The 17,204-nt window shown below is 52.7% G+C and overlaps 1 protein-coding gene across 1 annotated transcript in view; it reads right to left on the minus strand.

Annotated features, from left to right (window-relative positions):
- The window catches only part of LOC144598468 (roundabout homolog 2-like), a 12,583-nt gene extending 8,885 nt beyond the window's left edge, over positions 1-3,698 (minus strand). Inside the window, exons 1-3 of the mRNA XM_078408611.1 lie at positions 3,540-3,698; positions 2,519-2,639; positions 1,167-1,349 (exon numbers count right to left, since the gene is read on the minus strand). Coding sequence (XP_078264737.1) covers positions 1,167-1,349; positions 2,519-2,639; positions 3,540-3,632 — 397 coding nt within the window. The 5' untranslated portion in view covers positions 3,633-3,698. The remainder of the gene's footprint in view (positions 1-1,166; positions 1,350-2,518; positions 2,640-3,539) is intronic.
- Positions 3,699-17,204: the final 13,506 nt, after the last annotated feature.

Below are 17,204 nucleotides of genomic sequence, written 5' to 3' on the forward strand. Positions count from 1 at the left end.
GTGGATAGGTGACGTTTCACAGAGTGCAATAAACTTATTCATTCGTAGACTCTCTCTCGAAAACATCCAGTGAATCGGCCTCCACTGCCCTCTGTGGCAGAGAATTCCACAGATTCACAACTCTCTGGGTGGAAAAAGTTTTTCCTCGTCTCAGTCCTAAATGACCTCCCCCCTTATTCTTAAATGATGGGTTAGTTTTTGAAGTGAAGCTCCACCAAACGTTAGAAGCAGATACAATTACAATTTATAAAAGACATTTGGGCAACAAGGCATTAGGTGGCCATGTGCCAGGTAAAAATCATAACTGACCCAGGCAGCAGACTTGGTTCACATAGAAACATAGAAAATAGGTGCAGGAGGAGGCCATTCGGCCCTTCGAGCCTGCACCGCCATTCAATGTGATCATGGCTGATCATCCACAATCAGTAACCCGTGCCTGCCTTCTCCCCGTACCCCTTGTTTCCACTAGCCCCTAGACCTCTATCGAACTCTCTCTTAAATCCATCCAGTGAATTGGCCTCCACTGCCCTCTGTGGCAGAGAATTCCACAAATTAACAACAAATCTCTGGGTGAAAAAGTATCTTCTCACCTCAGTTTTAAATGGCCTCCCCTTTATTCTTAAACTGTGTGGCCCCTGGTTCTGGACTCCCCCAACATTGGGAACATTTTTCCTGCATCTAGCTTGTCCGGTCCTTTTATAATTTTGTACATCCAATAAGATCCCCTCTCATCCTTCTAAACTCCAGTGAATACAAGCCCACAGTCTTTCCAATCTTTCCTCATATGACAGTCCCGCCATCCCAGGACCGGACAAGCTAGATGCAGGAAAAATGTTCACAATGTTGGGCAAGTCCAGAACCAGGGGCCACACAGTCTAAGAATAAAGAGGAGGCCATTTAAAACTGAGGTGAGAACAAACTTTTTCACCCAGAGAGTTGTGAATTTGTGGAATTCTCTGCCACAGAGGGCAGTGGAGGCCGATTCACTGGATGGATTTAAGAGAGAGTTAGATAGAGCTCTAGGGGCTAGTGGAATCAAGGGATATGGGGAGAAGGCAGGCACGGGTTACTGATTGTGTATGGTCAGCCATGATCACAATGAATGGCGGTGCTGGCTCGAAGGGCCAAATGGCCTCCTCCTGCACCTATTGTTTCTATGTTTCTACGGGTAGGATTGAGGGAGGAAGCCGGCGCCGGCAGAATGCAGTACCTGCCCCGGGCCACGTCAGTGTCGTCCTTTCTCCAGCGTACGGTGGGCTGGGGGTCTCCCTGCATCTGGCACTGGAACTCCACCCCCTCCTCCTCCAGGACCACCTGGTTGATGGGTCTCCTCACAAAGGTGGGGCGCTCTGTGGACAATGGGGGAGAGGGGGGGGAGGGGGGAGGGAGGGAGAGGGGGGGAGGGGTGAGGGAGAGACGTGGGGAGATAGAGGGAAAGAGAGAGGGGGAGAGGGGGGGAGAGAGGGGGGGAGATAGAGGGAAAGAGAGAGGGGGAGAGGGGGTGGAGAGAGAGGGGAGAGAGGGGGGGAGATAGAGGGAAAGAGAGAGGGGGAGGGAGGGAGAGAGGGGGGAGAGAGAGGGAGAGATGGGGGGACAAGGGAGAGAGGTAGGGAGATAGAGAGGGAAAGAGAGAGAGGGAGAGGGGGGGATGGGGGAGAGGGGGAGGAGAGAGGGGGGGCGAGAGGGGGGAGAGGGGGGAGAGGAAGAGAGGGGGGAGAGGAGGAGAGAGGAAGAGAGGGGGGAGGGGGGAGAGAGGGGGGAGAGGGGGAAAGTGGGGAGAAAGAAGGAGGGAAAAGGGGGAGAGAGTGGGGTAGTGAGGGAGATAGAGAGGGAAAGTGGGGGGAGACAGGGGAAAGGGAGAGAGGAGGAGAGAGGGGAGATATAGGTGAGAGGGGGAGAGAGAGAGAGAGAGAGAGAGAGGGAGAGGAAGAGGGAGAGGGAGAGGGAGAGGGAGAGGGAGAGGGGGAGAGAGAGAGAGAGAGGGAGGGAGGAGGGTGGGAGAGAGAGGTAGTTGGTTGTAAGTCACGCTGGAGGTTACAGAGTTCGCTGTAATTTGCTCTCCCACTGATGCACGATGCCACGATAATTAAGTTCATTTATCAAGATATTAACATGACTGGAATCACCGGCACCTCCCCTCCCCCCCCCTCTCCCATCCCCCCCCTCCCCTCCCCTCCCCACACCTCCCCCCCTCTCCCATCCCCCCCTCCCCTCCCCTCCCCACACCTCCCCCCCCTCTCCCATCCCCTCCCCTCCCTTCCCCTCCCCTCCCCTTCCCTCCCCTCCCTCCCCACACCTCCCTCCCTCTCCCATCCCCTCCCCTCCCTTCCCCTCCCCTCCCCTCCCCTCCCCTTCCCTCCCCTCCTGGAGCACCCGGAGAAAACCCACGCGGGTCATGGGGAGAACGTGCAAACTCCGTCCAGGCAGCGCCCGCGGTCAGGATGGAACCCGGGTCCCTGGCGCCGTGAGGCAGCGGCTCTACCCGCCGCGCCGTGCCGCCCCGGCGTGGAGATCTTACCAAAGACGGTGAGTTCGGCGGGCTCGCTGTCTCTCTCGCCCACGATGTTGGTGCCGACGCACACGTAGCTGCCCGCATCGCTGCGCTTGGTGTTGGAGATCATCAGCTTGCCCCCGTGCATCTACACAACACGGACACACGGACACACGTCAATCAGCAACCGCGCAGGAACGAACTGCAGACGCGGGTTTAAACCGAAGGTAGACACAGAGTGCTGGAGTAACTCAGCGGGTCAGGCAGGAGGAGGCCATTCGGCCCTTCGAGCCAGCACCGCCATTCAATGTGATCATGGCTGATCATTCTCAATCAGTACCCCGTTCCTGCCTTCTCCCCATACCCCCTGACTCCGCTATCCTTAAGAGCTCTATCTAGCTCTCTCATGAATGCATTCAGAGAATTGGCCTCCACTGAGGCAGAGAATTTCACAGATTCACAACTCTCTGACTGAAAAGGTTTTTCCTCATCTCAGTTCTAAATGGCCTACCCCTTATTCTTAAACTGTGGCCCCTGGTTCTGGACTCCCCCAACATTGGGAACATGTTTCCTGCCTCTAACGTGTCCAACCCCTTAATAATCTTATATGTTTCAATAAGATCCCCTCTCATCCTTCTAAATTCCAGTGTATACAAGCCTAGTCGCTCCAGTCTTTCAACATATGACAGTCCCGCCATTCCGGGAATTAACCTAGTAAACCTACGCTGCACGCCCTCAATAGCAAGAATATCCTTCCTCAAATTTGGAGACCAAAACTGCACACAGTACTCCAGGTGCGGTCTCACTAGGGCCCTGTACAACTGCAGAAGGACCTCTTTGCTCCTATACTCAACTCCTCTTGTTATGAAGCCCAACATTCCATTGTACACTTGGTGGGGGGCTTCGTCCCGCCCCCCACCCCCCACCTCTCTTCCGGCTTTCTCCCCCACCTACTACAATCAGCCTGAAGAAGGGTCTCGATCCGAAACGTCAGCCGTTCCTTCTCTCCAGAGATGCTGCCCGACCCGCTGAGGTCCGTGTTACTCACCGTGATCCTGTCATCCCGCTCCCCGATCCGGACCTTGTCCTTCTTCCAGAAGATGTTGGGCTCGGGGTGACCGCGCGGCGGCTGGCACTCCATGATGGCGGGCTCGCCAGCCGCCACCACCACATCGCTGGGGTTCTGCCTGAAGTCGTCTCGTAGCACTGCAACACAGCGGGAGGAGAGGGTCAGACCAGACGCACAGAACCATAAACGCACTGGACAAGCTCCACGCACAACTCTCTGGGTGAGAAAGTATTTTTTCTCACCTCAGTTTTAGAGATTGATCCCCGGGATGGCGGGACTGACGTACGAGGAAAGATTGGAAAGACTGTGGGCTTGTATTCACTGGAGTTTAGAAGGATGAGAGGGGATCTTATAGAGACGTATAAAATCATAAAAGGACCGGACAAGCTAGATGCAGGAAAAATGTTCCCAATGTTGGGGGAGTCCAGAACCAGGGGAGGCCATTTAAAGGGGAGGCAATTTAAAACTGAGGTGAGAAAAAAAAAATTTCACCCAGAGAGTTTATAGTGAATTCGTGGAATTCTCTGCCACAGAGGGCAGTGGAGGCCGATTCACTGGATGGATTTAAAAGAAAGGTAGATAGAGCTCTAGGGGCTAACGGAATCAGGGGATATGGGGAGAAGGCAGGCACGGGTTACTGATTGTGGATGATCAGCCGTGATCACAATGAATGGCGGTGCTGGCTCGAAGGGCCAAATGGCCTCCTCCTGCACGTTTCACAGAGTGCTGGAGTAACTCAGCGGGTCAGGCAGCATCTCTGGAGAACATGGATAGGTAACGTTTCACAGAGTGCCGGAGTTTCGGATCGGGACTTTTCTTGCAATGATGTACCAGGGAAAATGTCACCAGGACCCAGACTGGGACAGACACACACATACACACACACACGCACACACACACACACACGCACACACACACACACACGCCTGACAAATTGTCTTGTCCCGAAACGTCACCTATCCATGTTCTCCACAGATGCTGCCTGACCCGCTGAGTTACTCCAGCGCTCCATGGAATAGAGACCCAGCCTGTTCAACCTCTCCCTGTAGCTCAGGTCCTCTAGTCCTGGCAACATCCTCGCAAATCCTCTCTGCGCCCTTTCCAGCTTGACGACATCTTTCCTAAAACACGGTGCCCAGAACTGAACACAAAACTCTGATGGTGCAGGAAGGAACTGCAGACGCTGGTTTAAACTGAAGATAAGGCACAAAATGCTGGAGTAACTCAGTGGGTCAGGCAGCGTCTCTGGAGAGAAGGAATGGGTGACGTTTCGAGTCAAGACCCTTCCTCAGACTGCCTGTCCCGCTGAGTTGCTCCAGCATTTTGTGTCTATCTTCAATACTCTGAATGCGGCCTCATCAACGTCTTATACAGCACAGGAGCTGGCCCTTCGGCCCATCGTACCCGTACCGACCGTCAAGTACGCGTCTATTCCAACCCCAGATATCAACAGATGATCAAACTATCACCAAGTCTACTGCTCATCCAAGCTCAATTCATCACATGATACAGCACGGAAACAGGCCCTTCGGCCCACAGTGGGTGGCGCAGCGGTAGAGTTGCCGCCTCACAGCGCCGGAGACCCGGGTTCGATCCCGACTACGGGCGCTGTCTGTACGGAGTTTGTACGTTCTCCCCGTGACCTGCGTGGGTTTTATCTGGGTGCTCCGGTTTCCTCCCACACTCCAAAGTCGTGCAGGTTTGTAGATTAATTGCCTCGGTGCATGTGTAAATTGTCCCCAGTGTGTGTAGGATAGTGTTAGTGTGCGGGGATCGCTGGGCGGCTGGTCGGTGGGCCGAAGGGCCATTTTTCGCGCTGTATCTCAAAACTAAAGTAAACTAAAAAAAGTCCAAAGAGTGCCTTGATTCCGTTAGCCCCAAGAGCGATATCTAACTCTCTCTTAAAAATGTTAGATTTAGTGATACAGCGCGGAAACAGGCCCTTCGGCCCATCGGGTCCGCGCCGCCCAGCGATCCCCGCACACTAACACTATCCTACACACACTTGGGACAATTTTTACATTTATACCAAGCCAATTAACCTACAAACCTGCACGTCTTTGGAGTGTGGGAGGAAACCGAAGATCTCGGAGAAAACCCACGCAGGTCACGGGGAGAACGTACAAACTCCGCACAGACGGCGCCCGTGGTCGGGATGGAACACGGGTCTCTGGCGCTGCATTCTCTGTAAGGCGGCAACTCTACCGCTGCGCCACCGTGACCGCCCATAATAGCAGAGTCAGGGGGTACGGGGAGAAGGCAGGAGAATGGGGTTAGGAGGCAAAGATAGATCTTATCGAAACATATAAGATTATTAAGGGGTTGGACACGTTAGAGGCAGGAAACATGTTCCCAATGTTGGGGGAGTCCAGAACCAGGGGCCACAGTTTAAGAATAAGGGGTAGGCCATTTAGAACTGAGATGAGGAAAAACTTTTTCAGTCAGAGAGTTGTGAATCTGTGGAATTCTCTGCCTCAGAAGGCAGTGGAGGCCAATTCTCTGAATGCATTCAAGAGAGAGCTGGATAGAGCTCTTAAGGATAGCGGAGTCAGGGGGTATGGGGAGAAGGCAGGAATGGGGTACTGATTGAGAATGATCAGCCATGATCACAGGGAATGGCGGTGCTGGCTCGAAGGGTCGAATGGCCTCCTCCTGCACCTATTGTCTATTGTCTATTGTCTTGAAAACATCCATTGAATTGGCCTCCACTGCCTTCTGTGGCGGAGAATCCCGCAGATTGACAACTCTCGGGCTGGTCTCTCAACTAAACTGAACCGAGCTGAGCCGAACTAAACACTGAAGTTCCCGCTGTAGATTGTGGTTGGCGTGTGTCCAGGCTGTTTTGACCATACAGTAACAACATTTCATGCCCGTGGGCGATCTTGTTCGAGTCTTTCAGCAGTAAAGTAAATTGATGGATGACATCATCTCCGTAAAGAAAAAGGGGACCTTTGTAAAAGATTCCTTGGCTTGGCCACAGCGTTTGATTAAACCCAGCTCAGGCACGATGATGTCTTTGCAACTACTGCGGTATAAATAAATATAATCTCAAAGCATCTGGACAAGGAATACGCCAGACTCTGGCTTTGATGCACAAGCAACAACTAACTACAAGGCTGACAACCCTTGTGTTGTCTCGCTTGTAGCGACAAGTCTGCTTCAAATATAAAACCTTCCTCATGACAAAGAAAGTTTAGTAGAGTTGCCGCCTTACAGCGAATGCAGTGCCGGAGACCCGGGTTCCATCCCGACTACGGGCGCCGTCTGTACGGAGTTTGTACGTTCTCCCCGTGACCTGCGTGGGTTTCCTCCAAGATCTCCGGTTTACTCCCACACTCCAAACACGTGCAGGTTTGTAGGTTAATTTGCATCGGTATAAAATGTAAAAATTGTCCCCTAGTGTGTGTGGGATAGTGTTAGTGTGCGGGGATCGCTGGTCGGCGCGGACTCAATGGGCCGAAGGGCCTGTTTCCACGCTGTATCTCTAAACTAAACTAAAGCTAAATGAGGAAGAACATACACACATTTATTAGAGTGTAAGATGTATCAAACATAGTGAATAGGTGCAGGAGGAGGCCATTCGGCCCAGCACCGCCGTTCAATATGATCATGGCTGATCATCCAGAATCAGTAACCCATTTAGTACCTGGACTGATGTACAGCACTTTGGTCAACGTGGGCTGTTTTTAAATGTGCTATACAAATAAAATCGACTTGACTTGACTTGACATTCCTGCTTTCTCCCCAGATCCAAATTCAATCGTCAAACTCAAATACAACAGGTGGAGCAAAAGGGAAGACACAGAGTGTAGAATATATGTGCAGGAAGGAACTGCAGGTGCTGGTTTAAACCGAAGATAGACACGGAAAGCTGGAGTAACTCAGTGGGACAGGCAGCATCTCTGGAGAGAAGGAATGGGTGACGTTTCGGGTCTGAAGAAGGGTTTCGGCCCGAAACGTCACCCATTCCTTCTCTCCAGAGATGCTGCCTGACCTGCTGAGTTACTCCAGCTTTTCGAGTGCAGAATATAGTTCCCAGCATTGGAGAGCGCACCAGTTCCAGAGACAAAGTCCAATATCTGCAATGGCGGTCGCGGTGGCGCAGCGGGTAGAGCTGCTGCCTCACAGCGCCACAGTCCAGGGTTCGATCCCGACTACGGGCGCCGTCTGTATGGAGTTTGTACGTTCTCCCCGTGACCTGCGTGGGTTTTCTCCGAGATCTTCGGTTTCCTCCCACACTCCAAAGACGTACAGGTTTGTAGGTTAATTAGCTGGGCAAATGTAAAAATTGTCCCCAGTGTGTGTGTAGGATAGTGTTAGTGTGCGGGGATCGCTGGTCGGCGCGGACCCGGTGGGCCGAAGGGCCTGTTTTTGCGCTGTATCTCTAAACTAAACTAAACTAAAGTAAAGTAACCTCCTGGTTTGTAGGTTAATTGGCTTGGTGTAAATGTAAGATTGTCCCTCGTGTGTGTAGTAGTGTATGTAAGATTGTATGTAAGTGTATGTAGTGATTGTAGTAAAAGTATATGTAGTGATTGTATGTAGTGATTGTATGTAGTGATTGTATGTAGTGATTGTATTGATTGTATGTAGTGATTGTATTATATGTAGTGATTGTATGTAGTGATTGTATGTAGTGATTGTAGTAAAAGTGTATGTAGTGATTGTATGTAAGTGTAAGTAGTGATTGTATTGTATGTAGTGATTGTATATAGTGATTATATGTAGTGATTGTATTGTATGTAGTGATTGTATGTAGTGATTGTATGTAAGTGTATGTAAGTGTATGTAGTGTATGTAAGATTGTGTATGTAAGATTGTGTATGTAGTGTATGTAAGATTGTGTGTGTAGTGTATGTAAGATTGTCCCTCGTGCGTGTAGTGTATGTAAGATTGTCCCTCGTGTGTGTGTGTAGAAAAGGAGCCATAGTCAACGTTTCCGTTCTGAGGCGCTGTACCTGCCCTGGGCTGTCCCGGCCCTGTGAGTGTGTGATGAAACACCCTAGAAGGAACTCAACACTGTATCTACCCCATATTGCATTTCCCCCAGGACACGGGCCTTGTATAAATGATAAATAGAAAGCATAACAAAAGGAATAATTTCCCTTGCATTATGGCTGTGGCAACAAAGAACATGTACTTGGAAAGATTGATAGGTGGAATACGGAAACAGGCCCTTCGGCCCACTGAGTCCAGGCCGACCATCGATCACCCGTCCGTGCAAGTTCTACGTCACCCCACTCTCTCATCCACTCCCTGCACGGCAGGAGGCAATGAACAGGGGGCCGATTAACCCACAAACCCCCATATCGTTGGGACGTAGACCATAAGGTCATAAGGTTATAAGCGATAGGAGCAGAATTAGGCCATTTGGCCCAATCGGGGGGCTAGTGTTTTCAAGGGATTATAGGGAGAAGGCAGGCACGGGTTACTGATTATAGACAATAGACAATAGGTGCAGGAGGAGGCCATTCGGCCCTTCGAGCCAGCACAGCCATTCAATGTGATCATGGCTGATCATTCTCAATCAGTACCCCGTTCCTGCCTTCTCCCCATACCCCCTGACTCCGCTATCCTTAAGAGCTCTATCTAGCTCTCTCTTGAATGCATTCAGAGAATTGGCCTCCACTGCCTTCTGAGGCAGAGAATTCCACAGATTCACAACTCTCTGACTGAAAAAGATTTTCCTCATCTCAGTTCTCAATGGCCTACCCCTTATTCTTAAACTGTGGCCCCTTGTTCTGGACTCCCCCAACATTGGGAACATGATCATTCTCAATCAGTACCCCGTTCCTGCCTTCTCCCCATACCCCCTGGGAACATGTTTCCTGCCTCTAACGTGTCCAACCCCTTAATAATCTTATACGTTTCGATAAGATCCCCTCTCATCCTTCTAAATTCCAGAGTATACAAGCCTGATTGAGAATGATCAGCCATGATCACAATGAATGGCAGTGCTGGCTCGAAGGGCCGAATGGCCTCCTCTTGCACCTATTGTCTATGTTTTTATGTAAGTCTACTCCGCCATTCAATCATGGCTGAAGCCAATCTTTCCACCAAAGGTCTGTCTCGTCCTTTTGTTGAGTTTAGTCGGTCGTTGAATGTATGTTTTGGTCTATCTTTAGTTTTATATTATGTGGGGGAGGGGGGGAAACTTTTTTAAATCTCTTTTTCCTCGAGGGAGATGCGAGTTTTTCCGTATCGTAACTTCATCCGCGCTGCGGCCTAACCTCGTGGAGCTGGCGGCCTCTGCCGGGGATCGACTCTGGGAGCTCCAACTGCGGGAGCTTCAACCGCCCTGCCCGCGGATGGATCGACTGCCCCGACCACGGGACAAAAGGAGGGAGGATGATAATACGTTATTGCCTTCCATCACACTGCCCTGTGGATAGCGGTTGCCAACTTCCTCACTCCCAAATGAGGGACAAGGTGACGTCACCGCCCAGCGCCCCACGTGACCTCACCCAGCCAGCGGCCACGTGCTCCTGCTCCAACAATGGTGGCCGCCCGGGCCGGGAGGCGGGTTGCTACGCAACCTCCGTTAGGCGGCGCACGGGCCTCCGGGCCTAGACGGTCCCGAGCTACACTGTCTGGACCTACACCGTCCGGGCCTACACTGTCCGGGCCTACACTATCCGGGCCTACACTGTCCGGGCGTACAGTGTCCAGACCTTGTATACACTGGAATTTAGAAGGATGAGAGGAGATCTTATCGAAACATATAAGATTATTAAGGGATTGGACACGTTAGAGGCAGGAAACATGTTCCCAATGTTGGGGGAGTCCAGAACATGGGGCCACAGTTCAAGAATAAGGGATAGGCCATTTAGAACGGTGATGAGGAAAAACTTTTTCAGTCAGAGAGTTGTGAATCTGTGGAATTCTCTGCCTCAGAAGGCAGTGGACGCCAATTCTCTGAATGCATTCAAGAGAGAGCTAGATAGACCTCTTAAGGATAGCGGAGTCAGGGGGTATGGGGAGAAGGCAGGAACGGGGTACTGATTGAGAATGATCAGCCATGATCACATTGAATGGCGGTGCGTACAGGCTCGAAGGACTGAATGGCCTCCTCCTGCACCTATTGTCTATTGTCTATTGTCTATTGACCTACAGTGTCCGGGCCTACAGCGCCCCCCAGGCCTAATACAGGACAAGGGCAGTCCCGTACGGGACAAACCAATGTAGCCCAAAATACGGGGTGTCCCGGCTAATACGGGACAGTTGGCGACCCTCCTCCACAGGCCTCTACGGCAACGAACTCTACAGATTCACCGGATGTCGGAGGAAAATGCGCCACAGCGGGGAAATCCTCCCGGTCACAGAGAGACTGTGCAAACTCCACACGCACAGACAGCGCCCGAGGTCAGGATGGAACCCGGGTCTCTGGCGCCGTGAGGCAGCAGCTCAACCCGCCGCGCCGCTACTTAATGGCAGAGTTACGGGCAGGTAGAGCCAGAAAACCAGAGAGCGCGGAGATTCTTCAGCAGAAAGTATCACGGATATTGTATACAAATGCACAAGAGGAATAGATCGCGTAGGTGAATCGAGGACCAGAGGACATTGGTTTAAGGTGAGGGGTGGGGGAAGATTTAATGGGAACCCGAGGGGCAAGCTTTCCACACAGAGGGTGGTGGGCGTATGGAACGAGCTGCCGGAGGAGGTAGTGGAGGCAGGGACTATCCCATAGTTTAAGAAACAGTTGGACAGGTACATGGATAGGACAGGTTTGGAGGGATATGGACCAAACGCAGGCAGGTGGGACTAGTGTAGCTGGGACATTGTTGGGCGGTGTGGGCGAGTTGGGCCGAAGGGCCTGTTTCCACACTGTATCACTCTGTGACTCTATGAAGGGCCTGTTTCCACACTGTATCACTCTGTGACGACATTGAGTAATTGAGTCACAGAGTGACACAGCGTAGAAAAGGCCCTTCGGCCCAACTCGCCCATACCGGCCAACAATGTCCCAGCTACACTAGTCCTAACTGCCTGCGCTTGGCCCATATCCCTCCAAACCTGTCCTATCCATGTAACTGCCCAACTGTTTCTCAAACGATGGGATAGTCCCAGCCTCAACTACCGCCTCCAGCAGCTCGTTCCATACACCCACCACCCTCTGTGTGGAAAAGTTACCCCTCAGATTCCTATTAGATCTTTTCCCCTTCCCCTTGAACCTGAGTCCTCTGGTCCTCGATTCCCCTACTCTGGGCAAGAGACTCTGTGCGTCTACCCGATCTATTCCTCTCATAAATTGACTCAATTCTCCTCAACAGCCTGTACCCACGCTCGTGGGATGAGCAAAGACCTCCAGCCTGTCATTATCAAGCCACAGTCTCGGAGTCTGGATTGTCGACTTGCCTCAGGCTATCAATCTTATTGGCATCGAGGGTCTGAAAATCTTCATCTGGTTCCTTCCATAATAAAAAAAAAAACATTTTAAAACTGCTATTTTTGCTCTGAAGCTGCATATCACACAGAAGTTTTTAAATTAAAGCCATATATCAGATGGTATCATTGCTGTCAGACGTATCATTGGCAAATTCAATGATATAAATATTAGCAGAAACATCGGAGAGGAAGATTCAGCTGTGCAATTATTATGTTGGTTCCGTTCTCTGTTATCACCGCCATCCTTAGAGTTAAGGGTGTTGTCAAAGGCCGCATTATGTTACGGGGACCACACAACCACCAGACAAAGGCGGTCACGGTGGCGTGGCGGTAGAGTTGCCGCCTCACAGCGCCGGAGACCTGGGTTCCATCCCGACTACGGGCGCTGTCTGTACGGAGTTTGTACGTTCTCCCCGTGACCTGCGTGGGTTTTCTCCGAGATCTCCGGTTTCCTCCCACACTCCAAAGACGCGCAGGTTTGTAGGTTCATTGGCTTGGTGCATGAGTTAAAGGTTGTCCCGAGTGTGTGTAGGATAGTGTTAGTGTGCGGGGATCGCTGGTCGGCACGGGCCAGGTGGGCCGAAGGGCCTGTTTCCGCGCTGTATCTCTAAACTAAAACTAAAGCTGTACAATACTGGGCAGGAAGGAACTGCAGATGCCGGTTCACAACGAAGATAGACACTAAGTGCTGGAGTAACTCAGCGGGTCAGGCAGCGTCTCTGGAGAGAAGGAATGGGTGACGTTTCTGGACGAGACACTTATTCGGACACTCTGGAGAGAAGGAATGGGTGATGCTTTGGGTCAAGACCCATCTTTTGAAGATGAAAGTCACCCATTCCTTCTCCCCAGAGATGCTGCCTGTCCCGCTGAGTTAATCCAGCATTTTGTCTTCTGTACAATACCGTGTTGCACACACAGTGTGTTGTTATACAGACGGGGGCATAAGTTGTGACATGCAGTTAGCGGTTGCCAACTATCTCACTCCCAAATAAGGGACAAAGGGTGACGTCACCGCCCCGCGCCCCACGTGACCTCACCCAGCCAGCGGCCACGTGCTCCCGCTCCACCAATGGCGGCCGCCTGGGCCGGAAGGCGGGTTGCCGCGCAACCTCCGTTAGACGAACACACTCGGCCCCGCTCCCCGAACACACTCCGTTAGCCTACACTGTCCGGGCCTACAGTGTCCGGGCCTGCAATGTCCGGGCATACAGTGTCCGGGCCTACAGTGTCCGGGCCTACAGTGTCCGGGCCTACAGTGTCCGGGCGTACAGTGTCCGGGCCTAAAGTGTCCGGGCCGACAGCGTCCGGGCCTACACTGTCCGGGCCTACACTGTCCGGGCCGACAGCATCCGGGCCTACAGCGCCTGGGCCTACAGTGTCCGGGCCTACAGTGTCCGGGCCTACACTGTCCGGGCCTACAGTGTCAGGGCCTACAGCGCCCCCTGGGCCTAATATGGGACAGGGGCGTATGGGACAAACAAGAGGAGTTGAGTATAGGAGCAAAGAGGACCTTCTGCAGTTGTACAGGGCCCTAGTGAGACCGCACCTGGAATACTGTGTGCAGTTTTGGTCTCCAAATTCGAGGAAGGATATTCTTGCTATTGAGGGCGTGCAGCGTAGGTTTACCAGGTTAATTCCCAGAATGGTGGGACTGTCATATGTTGAAAGACTGGAGCGACTAGGCTTGTATACACTGGAATTTAGAAGGATGAGAGGAGATCTTATTGAAACATATAAGATTATTAAGGGGTTGGACACGTTAGAGGCAGGAAACATGTTCCCAATGTTGGGGGAGTCCAGAACCAGGGGCCACAGTTTAAGAATAAGGGGTAGGCCATTTAGAACGGAGATGAGGAAAAACTTTTTCAGTCAGAGAGTTGTGAATCTGTGGAATTCTCTGCCTCAGAAGGCAGTGGAGGCCAATTCTCTGAATGCATTCAAGAGAGAGCTTGATAGAGCTCTTCAGGATAGCGGAGTCAGGGGGTACGGGGAGAAGGCAGGAACGGGGTACTGATTGAGAATGATCAGCCATGATCACATTGAATGGCGGTGCTGGCTCGAAGGGCCGAATGGCCTCCTCCTGCACCTATTGTCTATTGTCTATTGTCCAAACCAATTTAGCCCAAAATACGGGATGACCCGGCTAATACGGGACAGTTGGCAACCGCACATGCAGCGCGTTATATAAGACACACCCAGTGACACAGAAACATATAAGATGCAGAGCAAACTGCTGTACGTCGTAACACGCAGATCCACCACCGATTTACTGGCACCCTCGGTTCCAGAGCCTTGCCAGATTACCCACATTACCCGACCAACACACGTCATCAATTCAGAAGTGCTAGGAGGAGAATTAGGCCATTCAGCCCATCGAGTCTGATCTATTCAATCATGGCTGACCTATCTCTCCCTCCCAACCCCATTCTCCTGCCTTCTCCCCATAACCCCTGACACCTGATAATTCAACGATACACCTCCGACCCGCTAATTGTATAAAGAATATACTTATATGGGGTTGAGAGGGAAAGGTAGATCGGACATGATAGAATGGCAGAGTAGACTCGGTGGGCCGAATGGCCTCATTCTGCTCCTATATTATTATTTTGTCCCTTTAATTCTTCATGTCGTAAACAGTTAATGAACCAAGACCAAATGCATCACACAGTTTCCAAGTGGAAATGCCAAGGGGGGGAGAGAGGGAGAGGGAGAGAGAGGAGGGAGAGGGAGAGGGAGAGGGAGAGGGAGAGGGAGAGGGAGAGGGAGAGGGAGAGGGAGAGGGAGAGAGAGGGGGAGAGAGAGGGGGAGAGGGAGAGGGAGAGAGAGAGGAGGGAGGGGGTGAGAGAGGGGGAGGTAGAGGGAGAGGGAGAGAGGGAGAGAGGGAGAGAGGGAGAGAGGGAGAGAGGGAGAGGGAGAGGGAGAGAGAGAGAGGGTAGGGAGGGAGGGAGGGAGGGAGGGAGGGAGGGAGAGAAGAAGAGGGGGAGAGGGAGGGGGAGAGAGAGGGAGAGGGAGAGGGAGAGATTGCAAACAGAAATTGATTTTATATTTAAACAGAATGCTTCCTATTGATTGTGGCTGTGAAGATGATCAATACTGCATCAAATGGATTTCTTGAGTCACAAATGGGAGAGGGACGTTTTTTAATGAGGACCATATATCCAGTCGGGCGATGGGTCTCAGGGTCAGTGGGCTGTCCGTGGTCAGGCAGGGCCTGAACTTTGTAGGCCCGGGTTTCTCCAGCAAGCCGTACCTCAGGGTGACTGAGGATGGGAACATGTCCTCCATCTCTCCACACCAGGGGTAGGAGGAACTGCAGGCCACGTCTCATAGGTTCATACAGGAGCAGAATTAGGCCATTCGGGCCATCAAGTCTACTCCGCCATTCAATCACGGCCGATCTATCTCTCCCTCCTAACCCCATTCTCCTGCCTTCTCCCCGTAACCCCTGACACCCGCACTGATCAAGAACCTATCTATTCTCTGCCTTAAAAATACCCACTGACTTATGGCCTCCACATAGCGGTTGCCAACTATCTCACTCCCAAATAAGGGACAAAGGGTGATGTCGCCGCCCCGCGCCCTACGTGACCTCACCCAGCCAGCGGCCACGTGCTCCCGCTCCACCAATGGCGCCTGCCCGGGCCGGGAGGCGGGTTGCTATGCAACCTCCGTTAGGCGGCGCCTGGGCCTCTGCACCTACACTGTCTGGGCCTACAGCATCCGGGCCTACAATGTCCGGGCCTACAGTGTCCAGGCCTGCACTGTCCGGGCCTACAGTGTCCGGGCCTACAGTGTCCGGGCCTACAGTGTCCGGGCCTACAGTGTCCGGGCCTGCACTGTCCGGGCCTACAGTGTCCAGGCCTGCACTGTCCGGGCTACAGCATCCGGGCCTACAATGTCCGGGCCTACAGTGTCCGGGCCTACAGCGCCCCAGGGCCTACAGTGTCCGGGCCTACAGTGTCCGGGCCTACAGTGTCCGGGCCTACAGTGTCCGGGCCTACAGTGTCCGGGCCTACAGCGCCCCAGGGCCTACAGTGTCCGGGCCTACAGCGCCCCAGGGCCTACAGTGTCCAGGCCTACAGTGTCCGGGCCTACAGTGTCCGGGCCTACAGTGTCCGGGCCTACAGTGTCCGGGCCTACAGTGTCCGGGCCTACAGTGTCCAGGCCTACAGCGCCCCAGGGCCTACAGTGTCCAGGCCTACAGTGTCCGGGCCTACAGTGTCCGGGCCTACAGTGTCCGGGCCTACAGTGTCCGGGCCTACAGTGTCCGGGCCTACAGTGTCCGGGCCTACAGTGTCCGGGCCTACAGTGTCAGGGCCTACAGTGTCCGGGCCTACTGCGCCCCCCCGGGCCCAATACTGGACAAGGGCGGTCCCGTACCGGACAAACCAATTTAGCCCAAAATATGGGATGTCCCGGCTAATACGGGAAAGTTGGCAACCCGACCTCCACAGGCAATGAATTCCAGAGATTCACCACCCTCTGACTAAAGAAATTCCTCCTCATCTCCTTCCTAAAGGAACGTCCTTTAATTCTGAGGCTGTGCCCTCTGGTCCTAGACTCTCCCACTGGTGGAAACATCCTCTCCACATCCACTCTGTCCAGGCCGCTCACTGTTACCGTCGGACTGTTGTAGTGGGAATGTTCGCGGGTAAATGTCGGATGTATTTAGTGCTATTTACACCAGAAAAGAGCCCTGTGTGGCACGGTGGCGCAGCGGTAGAGTTGCTGCCTCACAGCGTCGGAGACCCGGGTTCGATTCCGACTACGGGCGCTCTCTGTACGGAGTTTGTACGTTCTCCCCGTGACCTGCGTGGGTTTTCTCCGGGCGCTTCGGTTTCCTCCCACACTCCAAAGACGTGCAGGTTTGTAGGTTAATTGGCTCGGGTTTGTACACCTGGTATAAGTGTAAGTGTGTAGGCGCTGTGTTAGTGTGCGGGGATCGCTGGTCGGCGCGGACTCGGTGGGCCGAAGGGCCTGATTCTGCGCTGTATCTCTAAACTAAACTAAACCATATTGCGAAGATAGACACAAAAAGCCAGAGTAACTCAGCAGGTCAGGCAGCATCTCTGGAGAAAAGGAATGGGCGACGTTTCGGGTCGAGACCCTTCCTTAGACCCTTCAGGTCTCTTTCCGAAAGATAGATTCTTGATCAGTGCGGGTGTCAGGGGTTATGGGGAGAAGGCGGGAGAATGGGGTTAGGAGGGAGAGATAGATCGGCCACGATTGAATGGCGGAGTGGACATGATGGACCGAATG

Source organism: Rhinoraja longicauda, chromosome 12, assembly GCF_053455715.1.
Source record: "Rhinoraja longicauda isolate Sanriku21f chromosome 12, sRhiLon1.1, whole genome shotgun sequence".
In the NCBI taxonomy this organism is placed as follows: Eukaryota; Metazoa; Chordata; class Chondrichthyes; order Rajiformes; family Arhynchobatidae; genus Rhinoraja; species Rhinoraja longicauda.